At 53.0% G+C, this 18,550-nt stretch overlaps 1 protein-coding gene across 1 annotated transcript; it reads right to left on the bottom strand.

The window, feature by feature from the left end:
• Nucleotides 1-594: 594 nt before the first annotated feature.
• Nucleotides 595-16,022, bottom strand: LOC127299957 (protein NRT1/ PTR FAMILY 5.2). Its single transcript, XM_051330021.2, has 4 exons — nucleotides 15,766-16,022; nucleotides 11,159-11,376; nucleotides 1,695-2,266; nucleotides 595-1,570 (listed from the first exon to the last, which is right to left on the bottom strand). Exons 1-4 carry the CDS (start codon nucleotides 15,890-15,892, stop codon nucleotides 667-669), a joined length of 1,821 nt encoding a protein of 606 aa, XP_051185981.1. The 5' UTR covers nucleotides 15,893-16,022; the 3' UTR covers nucleotides 595-666.
• Between the last annotated feature and the right edge of the window lie 2,528 nt (nucleotides 16,023-18,550).

The following is an 18,550-nucleotide window of genomic DNA, read 5'->3' as shown; positions in this document are numbered from 1 at the left end:
CCCCATAAATCAATGTAAAACATGGTATTATCATCACATATGTTGTAAATATGTGGGAATTCAATATGATAAAGGACAAAATTCATGTATGCACTTTACATGCATCAAGAAGCCATCACGTCCATCGAACCGCCGAGCAATCTTTAGGGTAAATATCCGGATAAACTTATGTCGTCGACGCCACCATGATGCCAGATAGCGCCACCTCCATATGCGCGTCCACCGTTGCACGCTGGTCGTCGAGACTCCGCTGCACCATGCCACATCGCTGCGTGATCGGTGCCATGGCCAGACACGTCGTCCTAAGGCGCCTACTCAAGATCCACCGCGGCAACCACGCCTCCAAGCCACAGTGGAGGGACGTTCCACCGCCGTCATCATCCTCCCGCACGGGCTTTGCCCAGCTGGATCCGGCGGCGATGAGAGGGTAGATGGGCTAGGTTAGGGGGAGGGGCAGCTTCTCACGTTGTTTTTGGAAAATGGTGTCCACGTAGACCCATGTTCCACTAGCTATTTTTAGTGTTTGCTAATTTTGAGTGTTGTCATCCTTTGATTTTTATGTACAAATTCGAAATTCTGTCAGGGTCTACATGGTTTTGCCGTACGTGTATTATTTCACAACGGTGGACTTGGATTGATGATTGACTTGGAGGAGATTTCGAAAGTTCAGAGCATAACGTCCGGTGCGCCTGCAGCAGGAGACGGCTGCATCGCCACTTTCATCTGCTTCTCCCCGCCCCCGTCAACGACGTGGGTGACCTCGGCATTATACACGTACATCCGGCACACGGCGAAGAAGACGACGAGGTTGGCGCAGTTGAGCACCGCGAAGAAGGCGAAGTAGAGGTCCAGGCGCGAGGCGTTAAGGTTGTTCTGGATCCACCCTCCCTGCCCGTGCCGCCCCGTGATGTGCGCCACCGTCGACAGCAGGAGGCTGCTGAGGAAGTTCCCGATGCCGAGGCTGGTCATGGAGTAGGAGGTGCCGAGGCTCTTCATCCCCTCCGGCGCCTGATCGTAGAAGAACTCGATCTTGGCCACCTCCAGGAAGGCGTCGGCGACGCCCATGAGCACGAACTGCGGGAGCAGCACGAAGATGGAGAGCGGGATGGTCTTGCCGACCTTGCTGTCGAACACGCCGTTCTCGTGCGCCACGTTCAGTCGGTACCGGTCTGTCACCGACGCGATGGCCATGATCACGATGTGGAAGACGAGCCCGACGCCCATCCGCTGGAGCAGCGAGATGCCCCGAGGGTTCCCGGTGAGCCGGCGCATGAAGGGCACGAAGAGTCGGTCGTAGAGCACGACGGAGACGAGCATGGAGATGGTGACGAACCCCTGCAGGCTCGCCGGCGGGATCTCGAAGCCGTGGGCGCCCACGTGCCGATCCAGCGTCGTGCCCTGCTTCACGAACAGCGTGTTGATCTGCGCCAGCATCGCGCTCGGCACGAACGTGATGCCTAGCACGGGCAGCATCTTGAGCATCTGCTTCGTCTGCTCCACCTGCGTCACCGTGCTCAGCGACCACCGCGACGTGCTCCCGCCGGTCCTCACCGCCGCTTTGCTCAGCACGCTGCAGTCCCAAGCAATTAACGCGAAAGAACATCAATTAGTTAACGCGACTGGCCGAACACATGCGCATCATCAAGTGAGATGAGAATTGATCAAATCTAGTTTAGAGTTGCATGATCGAGCACCTAAAGTTGGGTGTGTACGGCAACGGGGACGTCTTTTTCTTGGCGTACTGCTCGGGGTCGATCTCGTGCAGGTCTCTTGGGTCCACGGGCGAGGGGACGCGGCACTTGCGGACGGCCGCGACGATCACCCCAGCCATCTTGGCGAACGAGCTCTCGGAGGTGGGCTTGTGGCGGTAAAAGGGCGTGCCGGCGGTGAAGATGGCGATGGAGACGGCGAGGCCGACAGTGGGGAGCGCGTAGCCGACGGTCCAGCCGATCTTGTCCTGGATGTAGACGAGGACCGTGTTGGCGAAGAGCGTGCCAAAGAAGATGCTGAACATCCACCAGTTGAAGAAGGAGAGCTTCTGCCGGCGCTCACGCGGCTCGTGCTCGTCGAACTGGTCGGCGCCGATGGTAGAGATATTCGGCTTGGTTCCGCCCGTGCCTACGGCGAGGATGTACAGGGCAAGGAAGAAGACGCCCAGCTGCACATTCGTCGCCTTCTGGTCACAGTTCAGGTCGGCTGTGCCAACGCCGCATTTCGCCGGCTTCAGCGACGGCAGCGACACGGCCATGGTCAGCAGGATCATTCCCTGCGTGAAACATTAGCGGGTGATGAGGATGACCGTGAGTACACAGGAACGAATCATTTAGGCTAAAAGGCCACTTAATTGAACGAATTCATCGGTTTCTTCGACAATCAATACTGTATATATTTAATTTAAAGTAGCAAAAAGTACATGATATAAATACATATAAGTTGTCTCCAGCAATTACAAAATAAAGTTTAAATAGCAAAATTTTAGGGTCTTCAAATTCTTTCTTCTTCTATGACATAATCCTGTACTTTTTTAAGGCATCCGAAAGCAAAAATATCGAACCACAAATCTGTAAATACCAACAAATAGTTTCCATAATTTAAATTTAAGCCACAATGCCAACCCTACGTGTACGTGCAATCATTAAAGTAGTCAATCAATATTGACAAGATTACAAACACCAGTATGCCAGAGCAAAATAACCGGGCAGCCTTGTCAACATCGCTGGAGAGCCGAGAGTACGAATAACCATTGTCGAGAACGTAGGGGAAATATTGCGAGGACAACCACATTGCGACAACCATGGGAAAGATCAAAAATAGATCTGGTGAAGCAAGTTCTGATGATCCATTCCTAGAAATACCGTGATCTTCCAACACTACCATTTATGTTAACAAGGAGATCTCATTGTCGAACAAGAAGCTAAAGATCATTTATTTTATTGTAGACGCTGTCATCTCCATTGAGGCGGATGCCAAAAAGAAGATGACTACAAATTCCTAAAAAATACAATTTTTACTAAAAACACCACACATGGATCAGGTCTCCACCTCCCTGACCCAGACGAGATCGGCCGAGGGAGACGAAACCGATCTATAGAGGAGGCAGAGTTTGAGGACGGCGGCAGTTGTATTTCGAGGTTCCTGGCTGAAATGGACTCATCGTTTTTTTAGGGAGAAACGAATTCACCTGCTCGGGCATCTTAGATTCTGACATTCTGAATTAACCAAGAGTATGACCATCAAAAAAAAAAATTTCTCAGCGCGTTGGCATTCGTGGGCTAAATATTTTCTTATCTTTCGGTACCGCGGCCTAGGTAAACGTACTCTAGGGGCGGGGTTTCGTGAACTGCTATAGGCCAACCTGGTCGGCGCGTGCGGGGTGCCGCACACCCCCAGCGACCAGGTCGGGTAGTTTGGGCAGCGGCCCATTAGCTCAGGTACGATTTTTTTTTCTTTTTTTTCTTCTTCTCTTTCTTCTGTTTTTTTCTGTTATTAATATTTTTCTTTTTCAAAATCTAATTTTTTATGAAATTAATTTTCAAGATTTTTTTCAAAATATGAACATTTTCAAATTGAACAGTTTTAAAATTTGAATGATTTTATATTTTGAATATTTTTCAAAAATTATATTTTTTAAAATTTGAACATTTTTCACGTTTGAACGGTTTTTTAATTTGAACGGTTTTTAAATTTGAACATTTTTCATGTTTGAACAATTTTCAAGTTTGAACGATTTTTAAATTTGAATGGTTTTTAAATTTGAACATTTTTCATGTTTGAACGATTTTTAAATTTAAATGGTTTTCAGATTTTGAAAGATTTTTTATATTTGAACATTTTTTAAATTAATTTTTTTAAAATATTTCTATTTTTCGAATCTGAAAAGGCTGAGGTTCCCCCGGGGGAACAGCGTTCTGATCCCCCGGCTCCTCCGTGTACCACGCGTGAAAGAAAAAAAAGGCCCACCACGACACCAGCTCACGTCCCCAACCACCCAAATCTTATCCTATCGCAACGTTCTCCCGTCGTCTTCCTTCCTGGACCTCCACCTCCCGACGCACGAGCTCCTGCCGCGGGGCGTCGGCCTCCGCCTCCACGACCAGACGCGAGCTCGCCTACCGCCGCCGGCCTCCGCCTACGCGAGTCGCGGAAGCTGACCTACCGCCGCCGGCCTCCGCCTCCATGGGCTGCGGAAGCTCCCCAAGGATGCGCCTCCGCTCCCGGCGCCGCCCACCTCGCGCCCGGCGGGCATCCGGCGCGGCCATCCCCGGCCCTCCTCCTCTCCCGCGCCGCCCCAGAGCTCTATCCATGGTGGCCTCCCTCCCCTCCTCTCCTCCCGCGCCGCCCAGAGCGCCATCCAAGGAGGCGACGCCCACTCGATCTCCGGTGCAGGATCCCGCTACCCCCTGGCGTGTGCCCATCACGCTGTTTGAAGGGAGCTCCCCACGCCCTGCCCTCATCGCTGGTCAACGGGAACCTCTCCCCTCGCCATAGGATTTTTATTTTTTTCGCTACAATTGTTCAGCGGTTATGCTAATATCGAACAATTTGTTTGCTACAACCTTTTTTGCAGCATCGCTTTTGTGGATTTCATTTCCACGAGTAGGTCTTTGCTACATACCAATATTTTAATTGCTACTTTGGTTTTGTGGTTTCGCTACAATATTCTATTTTGTTGCTACAATCTCTCCGGCGAGAATCCATTGAAATTAGGATTTGCTATTTTTGTTATAGGTGTTTGCTACAATAGTATATTTTTCTGCTACAAATTCTCCGGCGGGTCTCCGGCGAGTCTCCTACGAGGTTGCTTTTGCTACAATAACAAAAAAAGGTTGCTACAATCTTTGTGTGTTTTTGCTACTATAGCATATATTATTTGCTACTAAGTCCCCGGTGAGGTTTCTGGTCGGTCTTCAGCGACATCTCCGGCGAGTCTCCGGCGAGACTCCGGCGAGTCTCCGGCGAGACTCCGGCGAGTCTCCGGCGAGATTCCGGCGAGGTCTGTGTGTTTTAGGTGAAAATAGAGTTTGCTACAATTGAACCGTTTTTTGCTACTTTGGTGCATCATGGTAGCAAAAGTGGGAGAGAGGGCTGGTTGGTTTGATCTGACGGCCGAAAACGTCTCAGATCTGTTGATCGGACGGTTGGGGACCCGGGGGATTAGATTTCTAATCCCCCGGGGGACGCCCAGCGGGGCCGTGCTGAGCGTCCCCCGGGGGATCAAATCCCCGATCCCCCGGGTCCAGAGCCGTCTGATCAAGTTCCCATTGACCGTTTGCGCTTGTCTTTCTCCCCCGACCGTACTCTCCATGCAAGAAAAAAACGCTAACGCAAGGGAACCCACACCGATAAACTCAACGCATGCACAGAACCCACACCGACGCGCACCTACCCACCGCCGCCACGCTCAGAGCTCCGGCGAGAGATCTCGCAGGCTCGCAGCTACGCCGGCCACGGCTCGAAGCACCCCCGTCCGCCGCTTGTAGCATCTCCGGCCAGCGTTAGCAGCACTTCCGCCTGCCGCTCGCAGCATCGTCGCATGCAGCACCACCTCCGTCGCTCCTCCATGAGCCTCGCCCGTCGTCGGAGAAGACGTCACCGAAGCTTCGACGCCCGCTCGCAGCAATGGCGGTGGCGGGTCGCAGCATCGCCGCTGGAGCATCGCCGCCGTATCTTTGCAACAACTCCACCCGCCTTGGCTAGCATCGCCGGCCTCCGTGTGTAGCAGAGCCGGACGGCGTCGGTAGCAGCCCCGTCCGCCGTGTGTAGCAGACCCGACAGGCGTCGGTAGCAGCCCCGGACGCCGTGTTTAGCAGACCCGACCACCGTGTGTAGCATCCCCGGCCGCCGTCGGTAGCAGCCCCGGCCGCCGTGTGTAGCAGACCTGGCCGACGTGGGTAGCAGCCCCGGCCTCCGTGTGTAGCAGACCCAGCCGCCGTCGGTAGCAAACCGCATACCCCCTTGCAGCAGCGCACCAGGTTTGCAGCGCCACCGCCCGCCGCCGTCGCATCCCTGCAGGATTCGGGTGGCTACATGCTGCGACGTCCTCGTAGCATCCATCTCCCCACATGACGTCCCCTCGCAGCAACGGCTCCAGCTGCGTGCAGGTCAGGTGGTGGGGAGGTGCTGCAGACACCGATGGCGGGGAAGACGGTGCAAGCACCAGCAGCGAGCGCCGGTGAGGATCTCGTCATTGACTTGGTGAGAGAAAGTTGCAAGGGAAGGGGAAAAAACTAAGAGGAGAAGCGAGATGGAGCAGTGGGGGGATGGCGTCGCGGCGGCCCTCCGGCAAGAGAGGTGCGGCAGCGGCAGGGCGTTGGGAGAGGGAGGTCTGTGGAAGAAATTCATGGCTGTCTCTCGGATGAAGAGATAATAAACACAAAGGGGAAAACAAGTGGTCGGGAGGTCGTGGGGAGAGGACGACGTGATAAGGTGGGGCCAGCGAAGGACACGCGGCGAGCGTACGAGCCGGGGGACGCGTCGCGTGCGATCCCCCGGGTGATGCAGAGCGTTTTCCATCTGAAAACTAAAAGTAAAAAAAGGAAACAGAAAAAATGAAAGAAAAACGAAAACAGAAAAAAGAAAACAGGAAAAAAAGAAACAGAAAATAAGAAATAAAAAAGAAAAGAAAAATCGCAAAAGGAGGCAGCCCGCACCTAACTGGGCCGGCCCGTACCGCGCGCGGGGTGTGCGGCGCGCGGTACGCCCGCCGACCTGGTCGGTGTATAGGGTTTGCCCGGGGTTTCAACCTCCTTTAAAAAATTCTCTCAAAAAAAAACCTCCTTTAAAAAAACAAATCAGGTGAACATACTCGCACAAAATCCCAATTAAATTTATTTTTGTTCCATAAATTTTCGAAAAATAAATCATGTTCTATAATAGTTTAATTCGACAGTAATTTGTGGATTATATAGACATTTTTCTTTGAATGATTTGAATTATATTTAATTTTCTAGAAACTGTTTCTCTTTCTTTTCACACTCCATTTTTATAAATTAGTTCAAATTCTGAATATTATTGTGCTCCCGGTTTGAAACGTGTGCAAAATCACCTCATCTTACCTATGTTTTTGTTTTGGCCGACTTTGTATAGTAGAGAGTCGCATTTATTTGACAACTAGCAACTTGTAGGATGACTAAAAGGATAGTAGTATCTCAGTCCACCCAGGATTAAACCCCACATTGCGAATTCTCCCCATATCATTAGGTCAGATCATATGTGTTTTGGGAGGTAACACTTCATAGCCATGTTTATATCTGACTTCGTCGACCTTCAAATCCCGCGACTCTAGCGGATACTTTAAAAATATGAGTATGACGCTTAGAAATACGCAAAAAAGTGCGTACTAAAAACTTGTGTTCACTCTAAATCAAACTTACATTCCCGCTACTTCTCAATCTAAGCATATTTCGAACATGCACATAAGAAACGCATAGTTCAGATACGTATATATTAAATCAATACAAACACAAGTTCAGACAAAAGTTCAACACTAAAACAAAAAATAGTTTAACGATAAAACAACATAGTTCAACGATAACTAAAACAAGTGCAAACACAAGTTCATAAAACTTGAGTGTGCTGATCCGAGTGAAGTTCCTTCTTCTACTCCTTTTTTTGCGAACGCGCAAAGCCAAGACTCCCACATTGTAAATTTTACGGGAGGTCAGTTTTTGTGTATACGCAAACTTTTTTTTGTGAGTACGGAGTCTTTTTATTATGTTTTCTAGGCCCCTCTTTTTGGCCCCGTACTTAACAATAGAGTTATTTATATAAGAACATCCCCCATTTTACGTATCTGCTATAGTTCCTCTTAGCCGCTACAATTTTTTTAACAAAAAAGGCCTCAAGAGGCGTGGAAGCTGCAATTAATAAGCGGCAGATAGAAAATTACAAAGAGGCCCATTAGCATCTCTTGCTTTGGGAAACCTAGAATTGAAAGACAATGCCTCAAATTTTACAAAAAGAACCCTAACACGGAATATTTGTAAGCAATTAGGTGCTCGAGGTTCTTCTCTGACGCACGCCAACGACCTTCAGGCGCTGGCCGCGCCGAGATCCGAGAGAAAGATGCTCGTTGTTCTCTCCTTGCCGACGTCGAGCCAAAACCGTCGGCCATCTCCGCTCCTCCGGGGACGAACCACTTGGAAGAGCATCAATAGCGAGCTCCGGCGATTGACTGAAGAAAGCCTCCAGATGGAGGTTGAACTCCTGGAAGAGGGCCGCCAGTCAGCTATGATATGCAGGGGCAAGGCATCAGCGCCAGCACAAGTCCCCTGGTAAAGAGCTCTCCAGAGAAAGACACCAGGCCACCTCCTCCCCTCGCCACCAAGGCCGGCCAGAGGAAGCCACCCCGCATCCGAGCTCCGTAGCAGGACATGGCACCCAAGCAAACTGCTTATTGAAGAAGGCCTCACTGGAGTTATCGACGACGACTAGCTTCCGCCATGAAAGGTTGACGAGGAGCACCTCCAGCAACCGCCGGATGCCGCAACGAATCATCAGAACGAGTAGCCTCGAGAGGAAAGAGGAAACAACCTTATTTTGGAGGATGCCTAGCTCCATCTTCCACTCTGGCCACTACACCCTCCAGAAGAGCATGGCCGAGGGAACAACTTCCGCCTGAAGAGATCTAGCAGCCTACCCCCATTCTCCATCAAGGGTAAACCTAAACGAAGACTAAGCCTACTACTACAACCGGCGCCCTGCCTTTGCCTACTCCAGCCAGCATCGCCGACAAGGGCGGCTCCGGTCTGGCCCGGTGGCGCGGAGGAGAAACCACGCGAGAGAGAGCTTCTGGAGAGAACGAGAGGGGTGGGGAAAGTGTCCCACCACAACTCTCTTAGCCTCCACATGAGTGTCCATACCCTATGTACATGTACGTTATGCTCTGCGTCCGGCGTCCTCTCCGAGCTCACGACCCGATCTGGAATCCTCTCGAAGCCCTCTTCCTATCCCTTGGTGTGTCGTGTAGGGGCTTGGCCTACTGTCTCTGTCGCCGCTCCTGGAGCTTCCACCTTCCCATGGCTGCGACAACGGCCTCCCCGGCCTCGCCGCCCTCTGCCCCCGTGCTTGCTGCTGCTGCTCTTGCTCGCCGCTCGTCCCGACTGCCTCCTGCAGGGAGGTCTCGCAAGGAGAATGGCGACATGGTCATCTCGGGCGCGGCCTTCTCCGAGCCTGCAATGGAGACGCTTCATCCTCCCCTGTCGTGGGTTGGGCAGGCATGGTAGTTGTGCTCACGAGCGTCGCCCCTCCCGCTCGTGGCAGCTGCGGCCCCGACGTCTGACCCAGTACTGGCTGGCGAGCTGTTGCAGCCTCGCCGAGCCCCGTCTTGGTCTTCTCCTGCTGACGATGATGAGGAAGGCGAAGAGGAGCTGGCCCCTAGACGCTTTCGCCTTTTTCGTCTCCGCCATGCCCCTAGTCTGCCCGGTCAAGGTTCGTGGCGGGCCTGTGGAGGCTGCACCTGCGGCCCCTCTGTGTCCTGGTTCAGGCCTTCCGATGCTGCTAGCATCGAGGAGGACGAGGAAGAGCTCACCCCCCACTCACCGCGGTTGGTTGCTAACGACGGTGAGGTCGGTGCAGGGGCGCTACCACGCCATGGTATACTTCTTGGGCGCCCACTGCGGACAAAGACGATGAGGATGACGAAGAGAGACTGGTTTCACAGACGGCGCCGGATACCAAGTCCTTCAATGTTGTTGCTGATGTTGACAAGGTTGATGGAAAGGAGGTGAAGTGTGTGGCGGGCGAGCGTGATGGATGGAAGGAGTTGACGTTGCGGCGCGGTCCGCGCCGCCCGGCTCTGCCAGCCCCGCCAATTGCTCGCCGTCATGTCCCTGCTTGGCTCAATTGTAGATGTTGCAGGTGCATAGCTCCTGGTCAGCGTGTTGGGCTTTTTTTTTGACCCCTTCAGTTGCTCTCGATGCCTTGAGAATGGTCCTCGGGCACGTGACTGTCGTAACGCCGGGCATCTTCTCAGCTTGTTAGCAGGTCCTGTCGCGTCATCTCCACGCTAAGCGAATGCTTCTCATCGGGCCCAGGTTGAGGTCTCACTCCTGTCTGATGTGCCTCGTCGTCGGTCCTAGGCGTCCGTTGTTTCTGCTCCCGTTGGCTCTTTGGCCTCGACGGATATGCGATCCGCTTTGAAGAAGCAAGGTGAATTATTTCAGGAGGTTGTCCGTCCTCTTCACGAGGCTATTGACTCCTTGCACGGCTGGATGCTAGCGATTCAGAGCTTTCTGGAGCGGGTAGAAGCAACATTGGGTAGGCTCTGCCGGACACGTGGCGATCCTCTGGTTCTGCCTGATGGCAAAGTGGGCGCTATCAGAGCGAGCCTTCATGGCTTCTTCTCTCCTCGTGCTAGGACAAGCCTTGGTGATGACAGGCCCGGTCATAAAGATCATGCCTAAGCTCCTGGAGTTGTGTGGTGGTGTGTCTACGCCTCCTTTCGTCGAAGAAGTGAGGCCTAACTCGCACGGGTCCTCAGATATGTATTCTCCGCTATGTCAGGCACTTTGCTTTGAGAAGTGTGGTGATGTTGACGCTGTAGTCTCTCTCTTGCATGAGTCCACCAGGAAGGTGGTTTCTGTTAGTGATAGGGTTGCTAAGTCTTGGATGTTACCAATGGTGCCTAGAGCTGTCGTTATCAGAGAGGTTTCTGATTTTTTCGCTACCTTGGTTGTTACCTTCTCTCGATCCGCAATTGGTTGACGGGTGCCTCCCTCCTCAATATAGCGGTATGTCTTTTTCGGCGCGGCATTGGAGTCTCGTGTTCGAGTGTTTGTTAGTGTCGCTTTGTGGTTTGTCTAGGTGTGTTGGTTGTGTGGGCTTGACCTAGTTGCTGTAGGTTTTCACCCCATTTTCTCATAAAATATAAAATATAGCACCCTCTACTAAATCCCAATTAATAAATGGGGCAAAGTTTTTGTCTCAGTTTTCTAAAAGAAGTTATGCTGTGTGTTTGTTACATGGAAAAGTCCAACCATTGTGTTCGATGCACTCGGATGACTCCGAGCAAGAGGAGTACTCTGAATCTGATAACGTTTTCAATCTGTTCTTTTCGCACACTACTCGAGCCTCGAGCAGCCATTGCAGAACGGCTGGACAGGCGGCTAGTGTGACGCAGAGAGGACAAAGCGACACCGAGGTGAGATGAGAAACTTACGAGGAGGTAGATGACGGAGGCGACCATGAAGGTGCGGTAGCGGCCGAGGTGCGCATCGGCGATGTAGGCGCCGATGATGGGCGTCATCCAGATGGTGCCCACCCAGTTGGTGACGTTGTTGGCGGACAGCACCGTGCCCTGGTGCAGCTGCTTCGTGAGGTACAGCACCAGGTTCGACGAGATGCCGTAGTAGGCCATCCGCTCGAACACCTCGTACACTGCCAAATTAACCAATAAGCACACACGATTCACACAAATATACAGACATTATTTTTCTCCAGAAAAGGCCACCAGATGTGTACTGTCGTTTTATTATGTAAACTGTAAAGAAAATGAATACAGGCTACAACTGATAAGTGGGTGATATGGTTGAAGAGAATTTGGACCATACACGCATCAGTAGGAGTATGAAAGGTATATATAACGATAGAGATAGATAATCAGACTTTCAGAAGGGTTCTGCTTAGCAGATAGCTGAAAGAAGTGATCCTTGTACAAGAAAGAAAGAGATGGCTTGCATATCATTTTGACTTTTTTCTCGTACAGCAGGGACCCGCCATGCGGATCTTCCAGCGCTCATAGATCTTTGACCCACGAGGTAGCCATCACAGAATCAATCAAAAGAGAATAAAAGAAGTTGATCGTGTGAAACAGCTTGAGGTACAAGACAAGATAAAATGCACTGTTCCGCAATATTATCTTCTGAAAGAGACTAGTACACCCGGAATTTATCAGCCAGTTTGGCCAATATAACTCGAAACAAACAACTACTCCAAAACTAAATTAGTTTGCCAAGACATCTTATAATATGGAGTATTAGTGAACAAAAGAAAGTATACTTTTTTTCTTAAACTTAAAAGACAAAGAACTACTTGTAGTACATGTTACGAACTTATCGTCCTTGCCATGAACAACACAAAAACCCTAGCTTGTTGGAATCCTGCTTCCTTCCCAAGAATAGGTCACAGGGGTTGTTGATTAGCACAAGGTTATTTCCAGCCCCTATGTACGAGTCCCACCAGACAAGCCAAACAAGACAACGACTGCTTGCAAACTCTGTTTGGACTATACCACAAAGAAAACGTTTGTTCATGTCTTTGGAAGTGACACAAACGTATTGTGTCCATTTCTTTAGGGACGCATGGACATTGCTGCCTGCTCATACGATGACACAAATCATAACCTACTTCAAGTGACACTGGAAGGATTAGCCACTCATAGTTCACCTCCGGTATGTGCTAAGTCAAAACTTTCAACTTGATGTGAAGCCCTTTATCGAAACATGCTAAGTCAAAGCTAAAACAGGAGTTTTACTGTGCAACATACTAGGAGTGTATGTGCGGTCCGTACGGTTTATTGCACATTAATTTCTCTTCCATTGACTCCTTCAATTTGTGACAACCACCGGTATATATCCATCTACAGTTGCTAAGCTACGGGCCTACGTCAAACTCATTGTGATTGCAATCGTTCTTGCTTGTCAGGCAGTCAGCGTTTGATATATCAGGCCACTCTTACGCAATACTGCCGTTAACACAGTGCACACACAAGTGTACGGAGTACTTGGGAGTGGGATACTGCCACTTAGAGCATCTCCAGCCGTTTGAGGCCCCCGAGCGAAAATCCAGACATAATAAACGCCGGATTGGATGCAAAAAAAAGGCGTGGAGGTAACATTTTCCCAGTCGCACCCCGGCATTCGCCAATCAGCGGCGATAGTTTCAAAAATCGTTTTCCCGCTACACAAAAGCATTGCCAAAGTTCGACGATCGGATCAGCCAGATTCCTTCGAACGAAACATAAACTAGACGATAACAGGCTCATCGACGGTCCCTTCCTGAGCCTCGTCTAGCGCGGCATCGGCCAGCGAAGTATCGGCGGCCGCCGGTGTAGAAGCCGACGAGAAGGTGGAAGGAGAGCCGACCGTACCTTGGGTCGGCCATGGCCTGGGGAATTGGCCAACGCGCGGCTAGGAAAAGTTCATGGAGACCAGCCTCGCCTATTCGTTCGCCGCCGCCGCCACCCTCTTCGCGTTAAGCTTCTTCTCCCTCTCCGCCCTGCCGCGAGTTTCGTTCCGCCGCTGCTCCACATCTTCCGCCCACCTTGCGTTTGTCCAGCCCAGTGGCCGATCTTTTGGCGCCCGCGACTTCCTCGCCTTCGGTGCGCCGTCGGCGGCGATCTTCTTCGGCGCCATGGTGGTCGAAGGGAAAAGGAGGAGCTGCAACTGTGGGGGAATGGCGGTAGCTCCTCCGAAATTCGGCGGAGAAAATGATTCTATGCGGCGCATTTTGGAGAGAAAACGAAATAAATGGAGGGAACTGCCCTTTCTGTCGCTGACACCGCGGGCCCGCTCGACGTTTCGCGCGTTTTTGTTTCGTCCGAAGTCCCCGACCAGGCCTCGGGAAGCCGGGGATGGCCTGGGCTCTCCGGATGGATTAAAGACCAAATCCGGGGGAAAACGAGGAGCCGAGGGCGCTACTGGGCCGAATAGCGCCGTCAGGATGAAAAAATTACTCCCAGAGGTCTCGTCGGAGAGACGGCTGGAGATGCTCTTAAAGGTCTGAATGATGGTTGCCAGTTTTCCTTGTTGAGAAAAATAATACTGCTATCTCTTATTCTCTATTCTCTATAGAAGATATTTAGAAATATATATATATATATATATTCTACAAAACCTATGTTGCAGAAATAGTAGGAAAAAGTAAAACAAAATCATCCATCCACAATTAAAATGGGTTGGCCTCATGGCATCTCCAACCGGCTGACCCAAACGGACGCGCTGGGCTGTCCGTTTTGGGCCGTTTGCGTGGCCGGCCGGACACGCGGACAGCGCCCCGCGTCCGCGTGTCTGTTTGGGTCGCACGCTGCGCCCAACGCAGCGGCCACCCATTTGGCCATTTGGCCTATTTCTTTTGGAAATAGGCCATCTGGCCACACATACTTATAAATAGTATGTAACAAATATAGAAATAATATCTGAGCGAACAACGGCTCCTCCTCGATGTTAATGCTGCCGGGACAGGCAGTGCTGTCCTGATGTGTGTCAACGGCAGGCGGCTGGGGAGCCTGCTCGGTCGAAGCAGAGGGCATGGTGGTCGGCATTGGCTGCGTGTACACCGGAGGGGCCTGCACGGTGGACAAATCGTCGAGCAGGTTCCGTGCGCGGCCATCGCTGCTGCTCCCATGTTCTTGGGGCCTTTGGAGTTCGCCGGCGCACGGTTCAGGTCAATGGACGAAGGAGACGGCCCCGTGAACGACTCGCCCACCTCCGGTGACCCATCCCGTGACGGGTACGGGTACCGCGCCGACTGCGTCCCCAATTCGTGTGCGCCGGGCGTGTACCCAAACGGGGCTACCGGCAGGGATGTTGACCTTGGAGGAAGGGGCCGGGTCACGGACGAGGACGAGCTCCCCCCTGAGGCCGTGCCGGCGGCAGGGAGGATCAAGTGCTGAGCGAGCGCTTGGTGGCCATAAAAGAGCATGGCATGCTCTTGCAAGACGTCCGCCTTGGCCTCCGTCTTGAGTTGGAGAAGCTGCTCCGCCGCCCGCTGCCGCTCCTCCGCGGCAGCGATATCCCTCTTCCTTTGGTCGAGCGCCCTGCGGCGGTCGGCCCTCTTCTTGCTCTCGATCTTCCTCTGCTCCGTGGTGAGGTCGGCCTTCGCCTTCTTCGTCGCCGGCCCGGGCTCCACGACTACCGGCCCGGCCAGTTGAGGAGCCTCCGCCAAGGGAGGACCGGCAACGGCCGCGACCTGTGCCTCGTCTCCGATGGTGGCGGTGGCGGCGGCAGTCGCTTCGTCGGCCATATCTAGGTTTTGGGAGTGGAGTGGACTGGGTGTGTTTTGGGAGACAGACAGGCGGACCAGGGGCGGACAAGGGGAGGACGCGAGCGACCAGCATCCGGCGTCCACGGCCACGCAAACTCGTCCCAGATTTGGGCCGGGTTTGGGTCGTCCCGGACGCCGCGGCCGTCCGTTTTAGGGATAGGTCCGCGCACTGGGCCGCGTTTTTGTCCGACTCGACCCAAACAGACGCGCGGGGCGTGGTTTGGGTCGCGCGGCTCATCTCCTTGAAAATGAAGCCATTCCTTGTATAGTCCAAATCGACGAGGATAAGAATCTCCGTAGAGAACGATGGTTGCGAGTTGAGGAGCAAAGCATGTGGGTGCCGTAAACGTTGCTATGCATACTTATAGCAGTTCCGATGATGTGGGGATCTTTCAGCTAGCACATGCATGACACTTCAGCTAGGACCGATCTAATCCAATCAAACCCAATCCTGCCAAACGATTTCCTTATATTCTCAGACCACGCCACACCTATATATTTATTATGCACGTCGTGCAGCAAGCAGAGATGAAAGATAAAGAAAAGAAAAACAAGCTGGTGGTGCTAAAGAACTGACATGACCCTCTGCCCTCGTACTTGTATTTCTATTCCTGTTCTGTTTCCTAAGAGCACATGAGACGTCCACCACGGAGAATCCATGGCCGGAGCTGGACGGCGTATGAACAGAACCGGAGAAGCAAAAGGATTTTGCTAGAGAGATAAATACAGTGAGAAATTACAAGACTCGTGATTAGATCGATCCAGACGTGCATACTTGCGTACCTACGACGAAGGAGCAGGCTCTCCAGCCTCCTCGCTCGGACCGGAGGATTGGGTTGCCGTGGAGGTCGGTGGTGCCGTCCTGCGTGTACTCGCCGTCACCGCCGCCGGCCTCCAGCTTTCCCGCCATGGACGCCGGCCCTCTCCGAGCTCCGCTTGAATCTCTGTGTGTGTGTGTATGGGAGGAAGTGAGGGAGAGATGGGTGTGAAGGGCACTGCAACTTGTTCAGGCCGGCTGCATGAGCTCCTGTAATTGTCCATTTATATAAGCCCGGTCCTCGATCGCGGCCTCGCAAGTGGCCAGGTTGGACTAACGGGGAGTGCCAAGATGCTTGGACTGCGGGCTTTTCAGCAACGCAACAATAAACTGAAAAGAAAACCGGCCATTTGTTGGACTGATACGTCAAGGGGCACAGTGACAGTACCGTATTGTGTTTTCTGTGCAGACGCCACACGGCATCTCCAACGGAGACGCGACACATTTTAATGTCCGCGAGCGTCCGTTTGCGTCGCTGTAGATGCTAAAATGACCGTTTTTGTTCGCGCGTCCGTTTGCATCTGGGCTCCAGCGGAGCGATGCATTTATTTTTGTTTCTTGTTTTTTTTTCTCTTCTCCATTTAAATATAGTTTCAAATATTACATATTGAAACATGATTTTACACAAACTAACATATAGTTTGGAACATGGTTTACACAAACTAATACATAGTTTGAACCATGGTTGACACAAATATAACATTTAAAAAAAACCAGTTGTGTTAATTTCCGTATTTTCATTGCCAAGAAAGAACATTCGAGGGCACACCCAATCACTCAAACTGGAAAATCCAGAGGGAGGAGATGGTGCCTTTGTTGGTTCTACCGAGGAAGAACAGACAGAGACCTCCACTACTGGCTTCGTCTGGCCCGTAGTCAGATTCGCTGCGAAGAAAGAACATTCTAAGTTCTAACTATCGGTGTCCGAGCTGGATTCGCCGGTGTGGTAGTGCCTGCGGCAGGGTGTGTCGTCGAACACCTTGACGATCATCTCGCCGTTCCCCTCGTAGAGGAAGGTGAGCTGGCAGCCGGGCTCAAGCGCGAGGTCACGGGCGAACTTGTCCCACCTCGTGTGCAGGTACATCTTGCCTTGCCCGTCGAACATGACCTCCACGGTCCAGCGGCAGAAGTTGCAGCTGATCTCCCGTAGTTGCAAATGCGCCGGCTCGACGCCATCGACGAACTCGGCGAACTTGTCCGGGAGCCGCTTGATGCCGAGTAGGTCATCGTCGATGCGGAGGAGGAACTCGAAGCAGTGGTCGTCCTGCGAAGACGAGGAGGGCGCAGGCGACGGCGAGCGTGGGGCCGTAGCTGCTCCACCACGACGGCCCCTTCCCCGGCCCCGGGGGCGCCCAGGGCCGCGGCCTCGATCGCCTCGCCGGCCACCAGGACCGGCCCTGGACTTCCTCGCGGGCCTGGATGGGTCGCAGGAACACCTAGGCGGCGCTACGGTCGAGCTTTGTGGCGGCTAGGGTTTCTTTGGAGGAGTGAATGAGGAAGAAGAACGCGCGCACCCTTTATTTAGGCTGGAGGCATGCGGTGGCCGCGGGACGCGTGGCGCCGCCATTAACGTGGTTGGCGGAGGTGGGCTGCGGCCGCTCGGCAGCCGAGGCATCGCCATTAACGTGCCGCAGGGTGCTGAAGCGACGCAGCGGCGCAGTCACTGACGCGTTTGAGAAGACGCATCGATGCAGAGTCGCTGCCAGGCGGGCCCGACGAAACGTCCGCCAGACGCGAGCGGACACTTTCCAAACGTCCGCGGAGACGCATCCGAGGCGCATATTTGGGCCCGGTTTGCGTCTCCGCGGATGGCCCGGTCACTTTGCGTCGCCCCGCTGGAGGTGGTGCCAGACGCATTTCTGGTCACGGTGGACGAAAACGGTCGCTCAACGACCGTTTGCGTCGCGCCGCTGGAGATGCCCTCACAATGACTGTAGCATGATGCATAGTGATGGAGCCGGTCCGCTGAGATGCAAACACGGCGCATATTTGCGCCTTGGATGCGTCGCGGCAGATGCTGCACGAATGCGCCAAGTGACCGCTTTTCCAACAGGCCCGTCTGGCAGCGAGCTGTATCGATCACATCGTTTCCGCGTCAGTCGCTTCGGCGGTCTTCGCTTCCGCGTCTACGCCGCAGCCTTCGCCATCAATGGCGTCGCTTCCTCTTCGGCAGCAGGACTAGTGGGCGACGGCTGGGCTTCTGCGTCATCATCAAATTAAACCGTGTCCCGCGCGCGTCAGACCTTTAAAAGTCGATCGGAATCATCCCTGCCATCGCCCACACCACTGACACCTCCGCTCCCACCCGCACCACCGTGTGCCACCAAATCACCATGGGGAAGAAGAACCACGACTCCGAGGCGTCCGACAGCGGAACCAAGAAGGAGGCGGGACCGAATTGGGTACCGCTTCCAATCGACGTGGCGCGGCTCATGCACCAGAGCTGGACGCCGTGCCACCGCTGGGGGGGACGTGCACCTGCCTGGCGGCAGCTAGCGGCTCAGCCACCTCCGGGTGCGTGTCCTGCCCGTGCCTCTGCACGAGCCGGAGAGGTGCGTCGAGATCTAGCGCAGGCGGCGGTATCTGCCGCCGGACCTCCGCGAACATCCCACCTTTGTCGTCGACTCCTACAGCTGGCACAGCTGGCGCGAGACCGAGGACGATCCGACGAGGCAGACGCTCTTTGACGTGGGCATTACCCTTCGAGTAACCAGCATTGCCCTATCCGGTATTGACTAATTGGAGGCCCAT

Source organism: Lolium perenne, chromosome 1, assembly GCF_019359855.2.
Source record: "Lolium perenne isolate Kyuss_39 chromosome 1, Kyuss_2.0, whole genome shotgun sequence".
Classification (NCBI taxonomy): Eukaryota; Viridiplantae; Streptophyta; class Magnoliopsida; order Poales; family Poaceae; genus Lolium; species Lolium perenne.
The sequence above is the reverse complement of the archived record's forward strand: the minus strand, read 5'-3'. Positions and strand labels throughout refer to the sequence as shown.

Bases quoted from the DNA above. Each gene is read 5' to 3' on its own strand.
- LOC127299957 (XM_051330021.2), bottom strand. From the start codon at position 15,892: ATGGCGGGAAAGCTGGAGGCCGGCGGCGGTGACGGCGAGTACACGCAG. The intron at 11,377-15,765 runs GTACGCAAGTAT...TTAATTTGGCAG, and splicing joins AGCCTGCTCCTTCGTCGTAG to TGTACGAGGTGTTCGAGCGG. The intron at 2,267-11,158 runs GTAAGTTTCTCA...TGTTTCACGCAG, and splicing joins CCTCCGTCATCTACCTCCTC to GGAATGATCCTGCTGACCAT.